General features: G+C 48.6%; 1 protein-coding gene across 1 annotated transcript; it reads right to left on the bottom strand.

The window, feature by feature from the left end:
- Positions 1-1,228: 1,228 nt before the first annotated feature.
- TGFB3 (transforming growth factor beta 3) lies at positions 1,229-19,103 on the bottom strand. The gene is made up of 7 exons (XM_053979197.1): positions 18,059-19,103; positions 12,557-12,720; positions 11,132-11,261; positions 9,541-9,648; positions 8,580-8,751; positions 7,959-8,112; positions 1,229-5,627 (listed from the first exon to the last, which is right to left on the bottom strand). Exons 1-7 carry the CDS (start codon positions 18,771-18,773, stop codon positions 5,469-5,471), a joined length of 1,602 nt encoding a protein of 533 aa, XP_053835172.1. The 5' UTR covers positions 18,774-19,103; the 3' UTR covers positions 1,229-5,468.
- Between the last annotated feature and the right edge of the window lie 1,400 nt (positions 19,104-20,503).

Here is a 20,503-nt window from a genome sequence, read left to right as displayed (position 1 = left end):
GTGAGAGAATTGGGTTTGTTCAGCCTGGAAAAAGAGATGGCTTAGGAGTGACCTAACTGGGGCCTTCCAGTAGCTGAAGGAAGCCTACAAGACAAAAAGAGACACGTTATAACATCATGTAGTGACAGGACAAGAAGGAATGGATTCAAACTGAAAGAGTAACTTCAGATTAGATATTGGGAAGAAATTCATTACTGTGAGGTTTGTGAGACACTCAGGCTGCCCAGGAAAAATGTAGATGCTGGAACCCTGGGGATGTTCAAGGCCAGGCTGGATGAAGCTCTGAGCAATATGGTCTAACAGAAGATGTCCCTGTCCATGGTAGGGGGTTGGAACTACATTATCTTTAAGGTTCCTTCCAACGCAACCCATTCTATGATCTTTCCTAGTCAACTAAGTGGAATGAGAGGCAAAGAATATCACCCTTTACAAAGATCACAAGCCTCCTGAAAGAGGGAGAAATAAGTCTTTGTCTTCAGAAGGTACCACTTGGTATTGTTTGGTTTAAGTTAACAATAGCAGCATAAACCAGCCTAGGGGACAGTGTTTCTGCCTGGAAGCTGTTCATTAAGTTTGCAGGATGTGGGAAAACAATAATGGGGAGAGGGGAGGAGAGGAGTGGAGGAATGGTCTGCCATAAACCACAGCTGTAAAGAAACCATTATATCATTAGATAGAAAGGTCCTTATCCCTAAGTATACTTTTCATTAATTCATAGGCCAGTGGAAAGGGCCCAGCTGCATGGTTGAATGCCTTCAGACCATCTCTGTATCTAAGAAACCTAGCACTACATAAGGGTGTTATAAAGCAGCCAAGTAACTGAGATTTTTAATCTTGGAAACTGGTCTTTCCTAGAAACACACTGTGACGTCCAAAGTGCTGTGCCATATTCTTTCTGTAATTGTGGGCATAAGTGGCATCTCAAATGCATTACTGTCATTTAGAAAATGGCAATTATTAATTAACAGTTTTCACTTGCTGTATTTCTTGTTGATACACCAGAATTCATTTCTAAGACAATCTATTTCATAATGAGTAAACTGTCTCATCTGTTCCATGTTGCATGATAAAGGATCTTGCATTTGTATCTGAAGCCTCTCTTAAAGAGAGGACAAGACACACTGAAGTTTGTTGTTTCCATCTGTCACTTCTGGAACTGCATAAGAAGTTAACCAGGATTTAAATGAATTCCCTGTATGCAAAAGAAAATACTGGTAAAGCAGAGATCTGAAAGTCCAGGTTTTCTTTTACTAAGCAGAGTAATTTTATACAGCTTTTGACCAATATTTTCTATACTGATTTTGAACGTAAAAAATAATAGATGTTATTTTTAAAGAATTAGAAGGCATATTTGCATCCTTGCACTATATCCAAATTGCTGCTGTTAATTCTAAACCACAATTAATGTAGATTATATGCTGCCAATAAGACCACAAAGTAGTATAGTTTTCCAAGTGTGTAGATACCACACTGTTGACTCCATATGTATTGAAAACTGTATTTTCATGATTGACTTCATTGCCTTTCAATTACCTATTAGAGAAGACAAGCCAGTACTACAGAGATACTCTTTTGTATGCCACTTGAAACACTTGTAGTGGGCAAAAAACCTCTTCTGCACAGTGGAGCTGTCTCTAGAGTTGCATTCTGGTCACTGTGATACTCAACCTGACCCTGCATTGGACTTGAGAACATATTGAAGACACCTGCCTCCTAAGACATTGCAATGGATCCTCTTTGTAGAATGGCTGTAGTGATTGCATTTACAAAGAAACCTGAGCCAGACCTCCTGTATATGTGCTCTGGTGAGGACATTCTAGTCACAGATAAGGAAAGCTTCAGAGCAGCACAGAAAGATAAGAGGATCTGTGAACTGAGAAAATGAAAATTTGGTAGCCACAACAGAGAGATACAGGACATCCCAGGACCCAGCAGAACAGAGCTGTTGTTGCTAGAGGAGTGGACAGGTGTGTTTGTCTTGTATTACTGTTGGGCACAGTCCATCTTTCTGACTGAGTGTATTGATGTCTGTTGGTTATATGGGAGGGTGAAACATCAAGCAGCATATCCCAGTTCACACAGTGGTAACAGGGATGGGCTTTATGTAAGTGCAGTGGGATTGCTAAAGACCATCCAATTCAAAGCCCAGGGAACAAAGACTCATTTAGTCTGCAAAGACCATTCTGTGCTGAGGTATAAGTGTACGTTCTGTACTCACTGAAGCAGTATTCCTCTCAGAGCTCTACAGTGCACTACAGCCTGAAAAACAAGGTGTTCAAGTTCAGGTCTAGGCCTTTTGCATACTATAATAGTTTGCCACAGAGAAACAGGGACTGCACAGCTGGTTGTTTGATCATCTGTATAGGATCTGCCTTATGGCACTGCATAATAGGTTTTTTTTCACTCTTTCTAACCACTGATCTTTGTTAAAGCGACAAACTGTGCTGGGATTGTTTTCATCAGCTTTTGTTTGTTTCTGAAAACAACAAAAGGGAACTGTTGAGAGCTGTATTCAGTGTTGGCAATGAAAATCTCACTTTTTCTTTCCCATTGTCTTCAATTTGCTAGCTAGTAACAGCATAGTAACTGCCCTCTGCCTTCTCACACAAGTGTCCTGAAACATTTTGGTACACTTGCACCCAGGAGTGTATTCAGTCTGTTACTAAGCCTCATGTAGCTAGTATAGTTTGTTGCTCAATTATAGCTAAAACACCCCTAGAAAAGTTACTTCATTTTTAAGAAAAATAATTCAGAGCCTGTCTCTCAAATCTAATTCTCAAATGTCGCTACAGAAATGGAAGGCTGAACAGAAAAGCAGTGACTGAAATGTGTTTGATGTCAAAAATTACTGTTCCCATGAGTCTACCTGTGTCTATACTGGTTGGACACCCCAGGACTCTTCACCCTGATTTTCAAGGCAAAAGGCTTGGTTTTTCTGCTGCCCCTTCCTGTCCCTGAGGAGCAGCAGTGAACAAGGGCTAATAAGACAGTCCCACCTCAAGGGGCTGCAAGGGTTAATCCTTGGGTGGTTCCAATGTGCTCCAAGTCCCACACAGAACTTTGCTCGACCCTTTGCAGCTCCCCTCCTTGCTTCCCTGTTTATTAGCAAGGAAGCCCTTCAGTTGGATGGGGAGCAAAGCCAGCCCAAGGTTCAGGAGGAACAATGACCAAATAATAGACTGCAGCTTGTAAACCAAAACCTCCCTTGAGGCTGCTACTAAAAGGAGATCAGAGAGAATTCCTATGCCAATAGGCATCTGGATTTCTCACATGCACACACACACACACACTTGTAGCTAGTGAATTTCTGGCATGTCTATCAGCATGGTGGTGTAGTCATAATGCATTTATTTGCTCCCTCCCTGGGCAGGTGGCAGGGAAGCCTGGGCATTGAGAGGTGCACAGGGCACAGCGATACTGTAGTGCTGCAGGATTGATCAGAGTTTTCATCATCACACCAATCACACAGGTCAGGGAGCCCCAGAGATGAAAAGGATAAAGCACTGGGGAGTGCCCCTATCAGGGCATGTGTGCCCTGGCCAAAATGGCATACAGGTTGGCAGGCTGCCTCCACTGACCCACCCTTGCTAACCTCTATCCAGCTGGTGATGGTTCAGGAAGGGCTGTTTATGGTTTATTAAGACATTTGAGTTTACACTGTTTGGCAGCCCCACATGAGCTATATGGAAGCAGCCACTATTGTGGCTTCGCTATTGTGAAGGGCTTGATGGAAGAGCTGGATTCTGAGCTGACCGTGCAGAGCCCTGGCCACAAGTGATTAAGGAGTTAGGTGTCATTTTACACTCAGTTGCTGGGAACCAGGAATTGGGAGGAGACAGGGAGGAACCTTTGTGGTCTCTAGAACAGGACTTTTAAGTAGCTGTGTTTTGGCATATCAGAGATAGCCTCTGAGTCTCATGTTGCATTCAGCACCAGAGATTTTTACCTCTGGGAGTATCTATGGCTGCAAAAGCCCATTTAAAGGACTACACTGATTTCTTGCCTGGGCAGCATCTGTAATCTTTTACGAGCATGAAATCAGTACATGAGAGGAAGGGTGTATTATTTACCTGGATGTACAGGTCTGTACTGGCAGACCATATATATCTTCAAATGGACATACAACATTTGTCAGCTGTGGCAACTGCATTGTCTTAGATATTTAAACAGTATTGTTGAAAGTGTTTTATGTTTGAAGGGAGCTTTATATGAATCTATCAAAAGCAGATGCCAGCAGTGATGTACATGTCTGAAGGACTAGGTTGGAACAGGGCACATTTACACCAGGTACAGTCTGAGGGTAATAAGAAATTTCCATTTTGGAATTTTCTTGCTGACCTAAATTCTATCTGTTCTTTTGAAGAAACATTTTGGAAAGGGTAAAAATTTTAGACTGAATATGCCACAACAGTAGCAGTTTAAAACCAGCAAATCATATAACCCTCCAACAAAAAACTTCGTGTGAAAAAATCAGCATCTCCCCCCCACCCCCCAAATATTTATTTTTTACAAAGTTTTTGAGATTACTATTTTTAAGTCTTGGCAGGTGAGACCAAGTTCAGGTCATCATGCAGAACAGGTGCAGAACACCCCAAAGCACCTCACAAACCACAACAGACAAGAGGTCCTCAGGGTGTATCAGATCACAAATGAATAGGCCCAGTATTCAGGTACCCACAGATGTTCCTGCTCTGACTGCAAAATCATCTCTTAGAAAAACTCCAGGAAGGTAAAAGAGCTGAATGGAGACTTCAGTCCCTCTGGAAATGGACTCAGCACCCTCTTTTCTTGTATTTGCCCACCTTTGGTAGGCTAACTGGGAGCCTTGCAGTTTGCATTTAGAACCCAATAGCCAGGATCTGTCAACTGAACTTAGCGGTTTTGGCAGACACAGTTTCAGTTGCAGGATTCCTGGAGCACAGCTCTGAGGAACAAAGTCTTAAGTGTATGTCTGAGCACTTCTCTTAGCAGCTTCCCTGCTTGGTGCATTTTCCTTCTCTAAGGAAACCTTCAAAAATTCCTCCTACAGGGAAAACCTTTAATACTTCAGGCTAATGGGGAGGGCTAAGGTCTTAAGATAGCTAAAGCAAGAATAGACAATATCTCCCCTTTTCCATTCTCCCTTTCACCTGCTTTCTCATTCTCTTGCTTTCCCATCTCAACCACCCAGCATTCAAATACACTGCAGTTCTTCCACATTATCCTTTTCTTCTGCACCAACTGTCCAGCCATTTTGGAGAGTGTGGCTTTTGTGTCACCAAAGTACTTCCTAGAAGGAACATTACACTGCCAAGACGACCAAGGAGTGTTCCAGAAGAAATCCCCAAGGGCTGCCAGACTCTCAAGGTTTGGCACTTGGCCCTCAGCATGCGTAGTCTCTGACCCCCAGTTCTCTTTGTGTTAGCCTGGGAGCAGGAGAGTGGGTGCTGACAGTTTTTTCCTTGGCTTTGGGTGGGCCAGGGGGCCTTTCAGCTGCACTTGCAGGATTTCACCACCATGTTGGAGAGCTGCTCCACTTTGGGGGTCCTCCCGACATAGTACAAGATAGTGAGTGGCTCCAGGTCCTGGGGAACACAGCAAGGTGAAGCAGATGCCTCAGGGTTCAGCGTGTTATATAAACCCAGCACCTGCAGGAACAAAGTAAATGTTGTGACAAGGTCAGGAATACATCCAAGTTGGTTGAAGACAGGAAGGGGCTGCCAAGTCAACAACTCTCTAGGTGTTTGCACTATACTCATCAGAGGGTATTTCCTTGAGATGAGTAATACTCCTAATGTGCCACTTCCTGAACATGACCTGTGCTTCTAAAGAGTCTCACCTGCCCTGGTCTGACTCGTAAGAGCTTTTTGGAGTTTTTTTCCTAACTGTAATACCCTTGCTCTCTGTGACTGATGCCTAAGGGTTTGAAGGAGTGCAAGTAGTTGTCTCCTTTCATCTCTAATTTGGTACAGCAGTGTGTCACAATTTTTGCTTTTAACAAGGTTGGGTGTAACCAGCCTGGGGCCATGCTGTCTTGGATTCTATTAAAGAAACCAGAAGAAAGAATATCAGTGCTGCTTATTTCAACCAACATCTTCAGATAGCACTGGATGGATGCCAGTCCTCTCAAATATCCACAATTCCCTCCCAGCTTTGAACTCTCTGATGCCTTCTCCCTCCACTCCATCCTCCAAGTCATTACACTGTAATACTGGAGCCAGGACAGTGTCCTGTGGGACCCCACTGGATTCCTCCTCCCAGCTGGCCCCAGCCCACAGATGACTATACACTACAGCCATGTAACCACTAGAGAACAGTTGCCACATTTCTTGCCAGAGGTGACCACTTCTCAGCAGTGAGCATGATCTCACTGCACTAGTGTGGTCTCTTCAGTGCTTATCTGGTATAAATGACAGTCTGGCACATTGTATTTTAACTACTTTACAGTCTTTGGGGATGAGAGGTGCTAAGGATACATCCTGTTCTATCATCCACATCCATGTAATCACTGTTGTTGTGGTAGAAACTCTCCGGGATCCTAAGCAAATACCCCTGGCTGTACCACAGGGTATCATGTGCTCTGGCCACTACTCAACAGCAAGTTAAACAGACTGGTGAAGTTTTCTTTTCACTATGTCTTTCCTAAGTGGTGCTGGCAAGCTGTCAGCAGCTACATTGTTCTAAAGTTTTCTTTGATCACTTCACTGACCTTAACACTTGCTCATTTCCTTTCTTGTTTAAGATCATTAGGAGTCATTCTAAAGTCTCCTTTCTCTCACACTGATTCAGTCCAGTTACCTTCTGGAGAGCTTCTCAGGACAACCAGATGGTAAAGCTACATGCCCATTACCCTTTCAAAGCTGTTAATTCCCTTGCTTTGTCTTGTGGTTACTGCCCAGCATCTGTTCACTTCTTCATTCCCACAGATGAGCTGTTCCCACTGATATTAGTCCTTGAGCTTCAGTGAACCTTACTGCTATGCAGACTGTCAAGAAAATGTTAGCATCTTTTCTGAAATATCATCCTTACCTAGTTATTTTTTCTTCAGATGAATCTGCTTTTTCCAGTAACTTTTTTAGTGAAATCTGAAATTAATTTGTCAGTGAGCTGTTGCATTATCTGGATTGCTGCCTTTTGACTTTTGTGGGCAGAAACACAGGATTTTCCTCTGACTTTTCCTGCTTCAGAAGTAGACTGTCTGATCCTTAATCTGTCTTTTTCTCTTTATACTTCTCCCATGCCTGTGTTATTCTATTACTTTTATTTTTTTTCTGCTCTGTTCAGGCTCAGACTTCATTCTTCCCAAAGGCTGACCAGAGGTTGTGCCTAAGTTACCTAAAGACATTTGCATTCTGCAAAGTTTTCACTCAAAAATCTCACTGCCTAGTGGTTTCCTCCCCGCTGTAGGTCAGATAGGATTTACACAGCTGGAAAGGATACCTGTGAAAAAGGAGATCTTACTCAGTGGCTGTGTTCACTTCTGGAAATGGACATGGATTTCCCTACACTTTTGAGCTATAGCTGTCCCTTTAGAAGCAGATGGCAGGCACATGCCATTGCACAACGTTTTTTATGACAACCTGGCACAGAGTGTAGAAAAACGCTCTGTCCAGTGCAAACTGCAGGAGAAATTTAGGGAGAAGATAATTACGAGAACTGATGTTTGATGTGAGCAATTCAATTAATACTATGGCCACTGCCAAGTAAGTACCCTAAAACCATCAGTCCTGCTGCTTCACATCTTTTCTAAGAGACAACAGCATCTTTCTCCTCAAGATTTGCCTGAAAGCAGACTCAGTACTGACTCCAAAGCAAGCACATTTTCCCTGCTGAGCCATCTAGGTTTTTTTCTGCAGTTTCCTTGGAATGTTTTTCACAAATATTGATCTGAACTGCTTATGTTGCTTTGAAGAGACTGGATCAGACTTAAGGAGGAAGGGGCAATCACAAGCTCTGGCAGGATAATATACTGGATGTACCGTGCTGTGAGTGGTGTCTGCGCTGCGAAGGTACGGACAAGGGCCTGAACAAAAGTTAGCAAAGTAGCCCTTAGGCTCGTGGACCCATTTCCAGCCAAGGTCCTGTCGGAAGTCAATGTACAGAGGACGCACGCAGCAGTTCTCCTCCAGGTTCCTGAAACACAGTAGTGAAACACAGTGAATCTGAAGGGGGGTCTTACATGCAGTTGCGAGATGCAGCTTCCTGAGCAGAAGGACTGGTACCAGCAGTGCTGGCTGCGTGTGCCAAGCGCCAGGAGCAGCACAGCCAGGCAGCGGTGGCAGCTCAGCAGCCGGGCACTGCTCGTGCTGCTGGCAGGTGACTTTCCCAGCACCCTGGAGGCAGCACCCAGCTGCTCCAGCAACTGGCACAGGGCTGCTGCAGGGCCCTGCCCAGCCTGTGTTCCTGGAAGGTGCTTGCAGGTCTCTTTGAACCAGTGGCTCTGCCAGAAGCACACAGCAACTCTGCTGGACTGGCCAGTGGCCCATCTGACACCACGGTGACCCACAACCCCCTTGGAGGGCTCTGCCTTTTCCGGTGGCATGGAGTCTCGCCAGGCCTGCCCACCTCAGGCGCAGGACCTGAGCAGGCTTCTCACTCACCGGAAACAGTAGTTGGTATCCAGGGCCCGTTTCTTTCTTTGGCTTCCCAACACGGGGCTCTCCAGTCGATGTGGGGGTAACATCATCAAGATGAGGTGGGGATTATGCAAGTCTTTCTGCTTCTTCAGGCGTCCCAAGTCCCCACGGCCATAGTCATCCTCACTGTCAATGCCTTCAGAAAAACAGGATCCACAAAGAAGAAATCAGCAAGGAAGTGGAGAATGCAACAAGACCTTTCAATTTAACACTCTCATGCTTGTTTTTGAACCAGGTTCAGGCACCATGTCTACTTACTTCTTCCCTCACAGAGACCCCTTTATTTGTGGTGAATTTGACTGTTGCAGGCCTGAAATAGAGGCTTATGGGCCACCTGTTTTACCATTTGCAAACTGCTGGTGGGGCCATTAATCCATCCCACTTACTCCTGGCTTGAGTCCCAGGATAGGCAGGAAGATGAATGGTTTAAAGAAGATGTCAGATAATTGGCACTCTGCAGAATAGCCTCAGAAATGGAGCCTGTGGGGGCCAGTGGCTGCTGCCCAGGGCTGCAAGCCAGGAGGTTCCTAGTTCTTAGGCCAGCCAAGCCACTGACTCTCTGAGCCACCTCACACAGGATGCCTAACTTCCTTGTGTTTCAGTCACACTTAACTGGAAAGTAGAGCCTCTGTGGAAATCTGAGAAGGCATCAAGTTGAACTTCCCAGAGAGACACTGAAATATAAAATTACTCCTTTCTGCAGACACTCATGCAAACCCACCCAGCCTGTCCTTATTTCTTTTTGTAACCTATGTATATAGTGGATATATCTAAATAATGAACACACAAACCCAGATGTGTATGTTTTAAGACAAATGTTACACAGTGTGAAGTTCTTGAATACACACAGCAAGACTTCGTTTTTTTCTTTATATGCTTGAGACTTTCCCTTCCCCAACAGCCCCCTAACCCAGCTCTTTATCACCTTTGAACTTGATCTCCAGGACTTCATGCAAATTCTCCAAGATGTCCCCATTGGGCTGAAAAGTATGGCAAGGACAGTGTATGCTAATTTCCAGGCCAAGATTGGACTCTGCAAAAAAGATAACTCTGTGAGAAACAGTCTTTCTCAGCTGGGACAACTCCTGGCATAAGGAAGTTTTACACAGCTGTGCTAACTCCTAGACAATGGGTTGGTCTCAAAGTCAGGAGTGTTATCAGAGTTGAGGAACAGATGCTGCCTTGGGAAGAATAGGAAGAAAAATCCACTAGCTTTACCTTTGCCAAAAGCCTTGCTCTTGCTAAAGGGAACTTTCTGGAGAGGTAAGAAGGGTGTTTCTTGTTACTTTTTTTAGGCTATTCAGCATCCAAAAACATTTGTGAGCTTCAAGGAGCTTCCCTGGGAAAACAAGTATTTTGAATAGCTGACTTTTGGTATCTTAAATCAGTTTTGCCATCCTCAGTACCTATTATCTGGCTTCTGCTTAGTGTCTGAAGGAGAAATCTGAAAATAAGCAAGTTGGATATGGACAAGTAATTTTACTGGAAGCATTCTTCTCAGCAGCTGCAACCTCCTGTTTTATTGAACTGCTAGCATTTTAAGTAACACAGACTTTCCAGAGGCAAATCTACTTTCATAATAACTTCCTGGACCAGTCATGCTGTGTGGGCCTGACTACAGGAACATAAGACTCTTATGAAAGCTCCTTTTTTATGTTGCACCATGAATTAAAACATCTGGTTTCCTGAGGCATTGACAAGGTGCCTAGCACCTTTTTTCCTCAGCACTATATATACTCTGTGATGTCTTCCCAGCTAGTGTGCCTGCCCAGAGCTTGCTGCAGTTCCAGCTCTGAGCTTCAGTCACCAGGATACAACTTAGATTGCTTGAAATAGGAGGAGCCTGCAAGCTCACAGCTTACCCTTCCAGGGAGCAGCTGCTTGCCAGTACCTGCATTCCAGTCCTCAGTGGCACCTAGCTTCTATCTGTGAGGCCAATCCAGCTGTGAGTCACGATGCCTTATGCTCCAGCTGTGAATGGGGTCAGTGTTCTTGCTGGGAACTGCCCCGAAACTATCTGTTGGGCTGTCCAGTGGTGGCAGAGGTATGTTCTCTGCAGTGTTAAAGCCTACAGCTGGTCTAGGTGTGTCAGCCTCTGGTATTTCCTTACCTTTATACCTGAAAAGCTGTACACAGCTAAATAAACCAGGATCCTTGCTGCTTTTTCCCATACTACATTTGCCGTAATTCACATGAAAATTGGAGCAAAGCATTTGTCATTTTCTATGATCATTTAGACAAGCAGAGGGGGCTTAGTTGTAAAGAACTTCCTCCAAGGAATTAATCTTTGTTCTGACTCAGCCCACAGAGCTACATGGCTCCAGGAGAGAGCCAGGAATATAGCAAATGTTGCACATTGAGGAAGCTCTCTAGAGGAAAGCTTGTTCTCAGACTGAAAGAACCTGTCCTCTCTGTGAACCAGGCTCCTGCAACAAGGGGAGCAGAAAGATACCTCTGTGAACATTGATTCCCATTTCTATGGATGCCTTGACACACAGTCCAGCTAAGACCCCTACCTCTGTGCAGAAGCCACTCACGCACGGTCTCGGTGACATCGAAGGACAGCCACTCAGGGGAGCCCCGTGTCTGCACATTCCTGCCACTGAGGTACCGCTGCTTCGCTATGTGCTCATCTGGCCGAAGGATCTGTGTCAGAAGGAGTGGTAGAAAAAATCAGCCAGTGCCATGCAGAAGGAAGGGATAGCCTTTAGTCTTTTTTTCTCCCACAGATTGCTAAAAACTAATTTAGAAAGTTGGTCTTGGCAAGTGAGATGCCAGGAATACCCTGGGTCAGGTGAGGATATGCTTCACAACCAACTTGAACTCTAGAGATCTATACAGTGCATACTTCTGTGTCCTAAGCAGCCCACCTCTCTCTCAGTTCAGAATTGTTTATAAAACACATATAGAGGCAGAAGTACACAGCAATTCATTTAACAGATGGGTTTGTTTTTGTATACAGCTGTGGAATATGGATCTGGATTTCAGAGTAGAACCGCCAGTGATAAATACAGCATCTGGCCACAAGTCACCTACCCAGGAAGCAAATTTATTGAGTTCTCACTCCATTTTCAGGTGTCCTACACACTTCAACTTTTGTCAAAACACACCAGGGCTGTTCAGGTTTGGAGACCTCTGCCTCTGCTCTGACATCTCTTTCCACTTCCAGACAAACAAACACAGCACATTCAAGGTGTTCCTTCCTGCAGACCCCAGGTTGACTCCACAGACCACTGAACCTATGGAGAAGCTCTGAGAACACCTCCTTGTCAGTTGTGTCATCTGGTGGAGAATTGCTCTGACCTTTGATACTGGATTCCAGGAAGTCCTCAAGAAGTACCACCCAAAGACAATTTTAGCTGCACTCTTATGGAAAAGTGGACAGATATGAGCCTGTGGGAATGTGCTGCCTGGATGCTAAGCTGTATCATTAGGTGGTCCAGTTCAACATATTACAACTTCCAAGCCTGAACCAGACCTTATTCTGTCAGTCCCTAGGTTCAAAGAAAACTCCAGATAAGTATCTGGATTAACAGGTGGCCTGAATTGTGCTTCTGGGGAGCTATTGCTGAAGGGAACATTGAAAGCAAGCACTGTTTTTCTAGTAAATCAGTGACAAGACAGAGAGCTCCATCCATTGAATTAGCACCAACTGTGCTGCAACAAAGGAATAAGACTGCCAAGGGTCCTACACGTGGTGTGACAGAAGGGTCAGAGCACCTCCACTGATGAGGGGTTCCCCTTCCAAGTGGGAAAAGGGCCGCACCACATTGTAAAAGGAAAGGAAGGTGAGTGTATCACTGTGTATGGTGGGAGAAGCCTGGGTTACAGCATGCACTTTCTTCTCTTTTCTATGGCTCTGCACATATCAGCTGAGACAACCATTAAGGAGTCAAGCTATTCTGGGCACAGACACTGGGGAAGATGATGAGAATACTCACCTGGAAGAGCTCAATACGCTGCTCACTGCGTTTGGAGCTTGGGTTGGGCACACGCAGCACCCGAAACTCAGCCCGGAATAGGTTGGTGCTGTTCTTCTCTGCTGATGACACATTAAAGCGGAACACATTGGAGGTGACACCTTTTGGACAAATGCCCAACTCATCTAGGAGAAAAAAATATAGAAACACTGAGAACCACATCTCTGAGGGGCAGGATCTCAAATAAATATAGTCTGAGGAAGAGCTTTCCAGTAGAGACTTGTCATTCAAACATCTAGCCATCATGGCTACCTAGCTCAAGATAACACAGGATGAATTCACTCAAATTTGGTCTACGTTGCAACATTTTGCAAACATTCCCACTACTGCCATTATTATTTCAATGCCACAAGATGAAGAATCAGTAGAGATCAACCACAGTATGTTTATTATTATATCTTCTAACTCTACTCATCAAATGTTGCTAATACTCATGAGTTGGGTGCATCCAAAATGACAACCAATGGGACAACCTCACTTGCAGTTAGTGGGGTCTATTCCCAACAGCTAGGATGCTGTTATTCTGCTCATGATGGAGACATGAAGCTACACACAAAGTGATCCCATTGCTGCTGAATCTTAGTTTTACAAATCTGGACATCGCCTCCTACAATGGAAGCCACCCAGTGTCAAAAAACACAAAGCATGAGGTGTCAAAGACTCTTCAGGGCAGTGATTATCCAATGTGTACTGAAAGAACTGGGGTTTAAAGTTAGTTCTCACTCATGAACTGGAGAAGAAATTAATTAATAGTACTGGGCCTGTGGAGATCACACACATGAGCAGGAAATAATACGGCAATTTTCTGCTTCCATGTATATCTGCTGAACAGAAAACCCCATTTCACAGATGCCCCAAAAGAGTGGAGATAAAACCTTTAAGGTCCAAAACAGAGTCCTCAAGAGCAAGTAACACTCTCTTCAAAGGGACCATTTTGGTTTCATGGAGGTCTTTGTTGTTGCTGTCATTTCTCACCTATTGACCTTGTTAGCCTTCAAGGCTCTAGCATCATGAAAGCTCCCTGCAGACAAGATACACCAGCTCCTGCTCTATGTCCACATGCAAGTTTGTTTGCAGCCCTGCAGAGCCTCTTAGATGACCTCTGACTGTTGTCCAATGCAGCAGGAGGCTCTTATATCTGCTGATATTTAAATTGCTTCTAAAGAAACTAACAGTAAGAAACAAAAACTATCACCTGTTCCCAGACATGGTTCCAGCCTTGACAAACAGGCTAGAAGCCCTAGCTGGAAAAACCTTCAAGTTACATTCCTGAAGTCCTGCAGGCTCCTCTTTTGATCCCACCATCAGTATCTCCCCTGAGAAACAGCTGAAAACAGATAGTGTGAAACAGCACCTGAGTGCAGAGGTTCACCTCCCATGCCAAATTCTGATATCAGCAACACTGATGTACACTCATATCAATGGAGAATAAGGTCTTCCTCTTGTGCTACACACAAATTCAGCAAGCAGGACCCTACCAGTTTTCAAGGATGTGCTTTTAGGGTGCTGAAATTTTACTCAATAAGCTAACGACCAGATGCTGACATTGGGCTTTAATTGGAGGAGTTTTTGTCATTAGTACTACTGAACAGAACAGCATTCCCACACAGGAAAGCCTCTAGCTGTTATTGAAGAGGTGGTTTTTCAGGAATCCCAGGAGACCAGATCCCACTGCAGGCATGAGCTGGCCTGCTCAACCCAAAACCCCTGCAACACAAAGAGTACCCTCAGCCACACACAAACACCTGCTGTGGGGACTCCAGCCCTGTGACCAATTCAAGGTTTGATGCTGCAGAAAAGCCCAGCAAAAACCCAAGTTCTCATTAAGTGCCCAAAGACATCTTCCTAGCTGAAGTCTAACACTGATTACTGTTCTGTGTCCTAGACCTTGGCAGATACTGTGTTTCAGTAACCCCTGAAGCTGCTTTGCACATCTAGCCCTATTAATAGTGCTGTTAACAGCCTGCCCTTTCATTTCAGACCTGACTGCCTGGCCGTAAGGGGTGTCCCAATTATCATTAGAAATTTCTTTTTGCATCAGACCACTGGTCAGTCTAGCTCAGTATGTTTCCAACAGCAGTGCTTTATCTGACAATCTATTTAGAGGCTGTCAATATGGTCCTACAACACAGAGCTGATGAGAGGCAACTAATGCGTTATCATCTCCTTAATGTTTTGGGCTAAATTAGACAGCCATGGTGATAAGACATTACATCTATTGTAATTCACCTGCTGTGAAAGAAAGAAAGCCACATTGCTTTCTACCTACTTGACCATCAAGATGGTGGTCTTGGGACACCTTCCCAGTGAAAACAGTAATAGCTCTTTTCCCTTCCCTAAAAGTGTCACATTCCCGTTGTACCCTGGGAACAAGCCCTCTGTGGTGCAGAAATGGAGCTGTGTTCTGTGTTTCACTCTAAGCCCTGGGAGGCTAGAGCCCATTTCTCATAGCATGGGGTTCAGGATAGAGGTCTCACTCCCAGGAAACTTGACAGCTTTGGGGCAAAGTACTTTTTTGCACGAGGTCACAGGCAAAGAGAGCAAGAAGATTTTTCAGGGAATTTGGTCCAGACCCAGCTGAGGTCTGGACATCCAGGTCACACTGGAATCCAGACCTGTTCACCACCAGCACAGAACAAAGCCTGGAGGCAATATTCCTGCAAGCTCTCCCAGTCCGCAACTCAGTAGCAGTAACCAAGCCTGGAGACCAGGAATCTGTGACACCCTGTGCACCCGTGCCAGGCTATGTCTGGTATGACACAGCCTCGCAACTGGACCCAGCTATTACTGTGGAGTCGATGCCCAGGGCTGTTCTCTGCACCAGTGATGAGACCAGTAGCCTCTTTGTGTGGATAATGTGATAGAAAGAGCAGGTTCTTTTGGGAGCTTCCACCTTCCTACCACTGCTCTGAGGTGCAGGCTCACCACATGCTGCTGGATCCAGCATAAACAGCTGTTGTTTCTGGCAAGCCCCAGGAAAGCTGATGGCTATGCAGTTCAAATTTGCTGATAAGGACGGGTAGGCTGTTTGTGAGCAGGTATTGCCTCACGCTGTATTATACCCCTGAATCACCAAGGTGTTTCATACCAAAGCTGCATAACTTTAGAGAAAAAAGTTGATCCATCTGCAACTCTGCAGGTGGCAGGTTTGAAGGCAATAGATGCTTGGCCCTAGTGACCCATGACTTTAATTGCCTTGGAAAATGGCATCTGTTTTTCCTTCAGGAAGGTAAGCAAAAAGCTATTTGCAGGACTGTTGCTTCTCAAGCTTGAATATAACCAAGTCAGGTCTGATCCACATGAGTTTTATGAGATGCCTGAAGTGAATGGCTGGTCAAAAATAAGTTATACTCTGAAAGAAAATACCTTTTAATTCAGGTAGTGTACCTGAGAGGCACAGGGGAAGAGACCATTCCATGAGTCACCAAGCAGCTCAGAGAAGGGATGGAGAACTTGGCTCTCCCACCTGCTATTTTTGTTCCTCAGCTCTCCTCACTTTTGGGCTTTGCATCTTTGAAAAGGATGGGTTCTCTGAGCCAATATGACACTTGACTAATAATCTGGAGCTAGAACAGTTTGTGTGAGTGCACACATTTCAGACTTGTCTGTATCATCACTGCAGTTCCTTCAATGGAGTAGTCCTCCCCCCCACCCCCCCAGGAGACTGGCTTTGGCTCAGAGCATGCTCTTAGATCACCACCTGGCACAGTGACAGAGTCATGGGAAAGTTGAACAGCAGCCACTTCTGAAGATGCGGGGCCAAATTCAGCCATGGTGTAAGCGATGAAACTCCCCAGGTTTCAAAATGAGTGTGTCTCTTGCCACCACAGTATGTCTGGAGCTAGTCTCCCCCAGTGTGACCAAATTACAAAGTTCCCTCTTTCTCTGGGTGGTGGAATCTATACTCCCCACTCCCAGAAATTTAATCTCAGCACTACTTGGTCTTTTGAACCCACTGTCCCAGTGTCCTATGGGGACATAAGACAGGATCATTCATTTCCTCAGGAATTTTCCCAAAGCCACAATCCCTACTCATCACTCCTTTTCATGCACTGTTTCTTCATTCCACTTTCCCTTCAATTTTAGCCAAATCCACACCCCTAACTTTATTTGCCACTGTTGTGCTTCATGTTTTCCCCACTTCCTTCCCCCCAAAAATGCTAGTGCATAGTGTGGCTGTACTATTTTGCAGACACTTGTTTTTCCCATATATGTTTATAGTTTCACAAATGACATTTCAGTAGGTCAAAAACGCTGAAATACAGGTAACCTTTGCACTTTCTGTTCCTTGAATCTCGGTGTCTCCTGAGCTAAGAGCTAATCATATAACCATATGGAATGCAGTCTGCTAGAGATTAAGTAAAATTTGTTACATTACCACATTGTAGCTTATTCCAGCTCATCATATGTCAAGATTAACATAAACCTGGCAGAGTAACTGCATTCTGAGACTGCCTCCACCAAATCACAGCTCCTCCCCAAAACTGCTGGTGTTCAAATCTTGTCCCCAGGATGGCACAACTTCACAAGAGTACACCCTGGATAGTGGTATGATTGCATCTTCCAATTCTAAGAAATCCTAAACAAACCAAAATGACTGCTTGTGCCTACATGTGCTCAGCATCTGCAATCTGCTTTGAGTTCATGTCTGCTCAGTCTCTGTCTTTGTATCTGCTCAGCTTCTGCACCTGAATCTGTTTAGTGTCCACATCTGGGCCTGCTCATCATCTGCTCCACACCTGCTCAACATCTGTCATGTTTCCTCAATGTCTGTGTTCCCCTGGGGGTCCCTTTGGCATCACTGCTTTACACCTGCTCAGCATCCCTGTTGTCTCCTCCTCGCTCTCTGAACGCTCATACTATCTGAGTAACACCTTCATCAGTGTCCTCCAAGCAGCAGTCACTTCAGCAAGTACCTCTCCACCTTCTCTACTGCCGGCGCGGGTGCTGCACGGACCGGACAGTAGCCTGTATCTCTGCGGCAGGCGCTGGAGCTTCAGCAGGGAGGAGGCCGTCTACCTGCTGTCACCCAAACACCAGACCTGCGCCGTCTCCCAGCCCGGTGCGCAGCATTCGCCCCGCCACCCGCATGGCTTCCCCTCCCCTCCTTGTCCTGATGTCAAGGCTATAGGCACGGGCTCTCCGCTGCCGGCCGGAGCCTGGGCCGATGCCGCTCCCGGACCCTGCCACCCACCGTCCTCACTGCCGGCCAAGCCCCGCGCCGTCCCGCCGCCGGTCCGAGCGCCCCCCGCCCCGCGGCTCCCGCTCCCCTCCGTACCCGAGCGCAGCCAGGCGGAGACTCGCCCCCCGCCCGCCTCCGCCCCGCCGGGGAAGCGGCCCCTTCCGCGGGGGCCCGGCGCCCCTCGGCCCCGGCTGGCCGTCCCTCCCCCGCGCCCGGGATCCCGGGCAGTCTGCCCCGCGGGCGCGGCACCCCGGCCGGCACTGGGGGAGCCCCGCACTTACTGTGCTCAGGGAGGCCCTGGATCATGTCAAATTTATGAATCTCTTTGGCATAGTATTCGGACTCGGTGTTGTCCTGAGAGCAGCTCTCTTCCTTCTCCTCCTCCATCTCCTCCAGCAGCTCCCGAGTGCTGTTATAGAGGGCCAGGATCTGGTAGGGCACATGGGCCGGCCCCACGGTCTCCGGCGGGCTGGTGAGCCGCAGCTTGCTCAGGATCTGCCCTCGGATGGCCTCTACCCTCTTCTTCTTGATGTGATCCAGGTCCAAGGTGGTGCAGGACGATAGCGAGAGGCTCACGGTAGCGAAGCTCAGCAGGGAGAGCACTACCAGAGCCCTTTGCACGTACATCTTCATGTGTGAGGGGGCGGCGGCGGGGGCCTCCGGGAGAGACCCCCGAGCGGCGGCGAGAGGGCGCGGGGGACCGGGCGGTTTGCTGGCGGCAGCCTCCTCAGAACCCGCAGGCTGAGGTTTGGCGAGGAGGTGCATGAACTCACTGCGCCGTGCGCGACTCAGGACTTCCAGGAAGAGCTGGCAGCGCTCCGCAAGGAGAAGCGGCAGGCGCCGTGCCTCGCCGCGCCGCGCTCCTTCCCCATGCGCCGCCCCGCGCCCCGCGGAGCAGGGGGCGCCCCGCCGCGCCGCGCCGCCGCACGTGTCAGCGGCCCGCGCCGCCCCGCCGCCGCGGGGGGAGCGCCGCGCCCGCCCCTCTCGCTGCACCATTCATGCCCCCGCCGGGCCCCGCGCCCTACATCGCCCGGCGCCCGGCCGTCGGCGCCCGGGAGAATGGCACCGCGGCGCTTCTCGCCCGGCCGGGAGTGCTGCCACCGGGCCGTCCGCTGCGCCCGTGGGTTCCGTTGACCGCCGTGCCCTGGTCCGTACACCGACACCGCTTCCACACCGGCCCGCCCGCGCACACTGCCGCTCCCCCGGCCCCGACGCTGAAATTTTATACCTCCCTCCCATGACGTCCCCGGGACGGGGCTCGGGCGGGGGAGGGAGCTCCAAGCCCGGCCTTCGGCTGCGCCAGCCCCGCGCTAATGGCTCCAGCAGCCGCGCAGCCCCCACCGCTTCCCCCCCGCCGCACCCCCCGCCGCCCCCCGCGCTCGCCCGGGGCCGCCTCGCCCCGCGCACCCCGGGCCCCTCGGCGCGGGGCGGCCCCGCGCGCCCTCCGACGTGGCCGCCGCACCGCTCCGGCGGCGGCGCGCGGGCGCCCCCTGCCGGCGCCACTGGCGCGGCGACGGGCGGGCTCTTCGCGGTGGTCCGGGCGGCGCGGGGAGGCCCCTCCCGCTTCCAGCTGCGAAATCGCATTAAAAGCCGCTAAAAATACCCCGAATACTTTCCTGATGTGGTTTCTTTCCGAGGGAGGGAGGGGCCGAGCGGCGGGATTCTGCCGCCGCGCTGCGGTCGGGGGGCTGCGGCGGGTCTGGCGGCCCCGCGGGCCGAAGCACGGGGGCGGCAGGGTCAGGGCGATGCCCCTCGGCCCTGAAGGCAGGTGGCAACCAGAGCTCCGGGGGGTGCCCGATCACGGCAGCCCTCGCTGCGGTGAAGGGGCTGCGTCGGGCATCCGCTACCGTCGGAGAGGGGCAGGACCACAGGCGGGAGACAAAGCACCGGCCGCGGATGGGGCTATAATTCATAACCCGGGCCTATTCGGGTCGCTCTCCCGGGGCGTGCCCTCGCTACGGCCACTCGCAATACCGGCCTCCCGCCTCAGTGCCGCGGGCTGGGCCCATGCCTGCTGCCCCGGAGACCAGAGAAGGGCTCCCGGTCCTTGGAGCAAGCGAGAGCTCTCCTCTTGGCATCACCTGGACCCTGCCCCCAGCACGCAGTCCTTCTCCCGGAGCCAGCAGAGGGGCAGCTCCTGAGCCAGCGGCTTTGTGCCTTCCCAACCCATGGCAGCCGCTCGCAGCCCTGGCAGCGCTGCCGAAGGAGCCAGCCAGCCCGCTGGGCTGGCGGTGCGTTGGGAAAGTGGGGCAGGGACAGCTCCTGCGATGCTGTGGGCAGAGTGGGATGTGGGCAGAACTCTCTGTGGAAGCAAGTCCTGGATCTTTATGCTCTGGGAGAGGTGGGGCCCCGACGGCATGTGGCCCCTTGGAGCGGTGGTGTCCAGCAACAGCAGGCAACAGTGCAGCTGGAGGCATCTGGAAACACCGGGCACAGCTGCAGGGAGCCTTCCCTCACCTGCATGTTCAGGGGCCTTGGGCTGGGAGAGCACTGCAAGCTCAGAGGACAGTGACTCATCCAAGACATGGAGTGTGGAACAGGTTGACAGGAAGTCCACGGGGCAGCTGGGGGTGCTGGATGCACTGTGAGCCATTTTGTGCAGCTCTGAGGAGATGTAAGGGTGAACTGCTCACTGTTTGCTTGTGCTTTGCTTGGGGAAGAGGAATTAAGAGTTCTTTGATGGAGTGACAAAATGTAACAAGATCTAGTAGCTCCAAGATGATGTT

Source organism: Vidua macroura, chromosome 6 (genome assembly GCF_024509145.1).
Source record: "Vidua macroura isolate BioBank_ID:100142 chromosome 6, ASM2450914v1, whole genome shotgun sequence".
Classification (NCBI taxonomy): Eukaryota; Metazoa; Chordata; class Aves; order Passeriformes; family Viduidae; genus Vidua; species Vidua macroura.
Note: the sequence above shows the minus strand (reverse complement) of the source record. Positions and strands in the feature narration are given on the sequence as shown.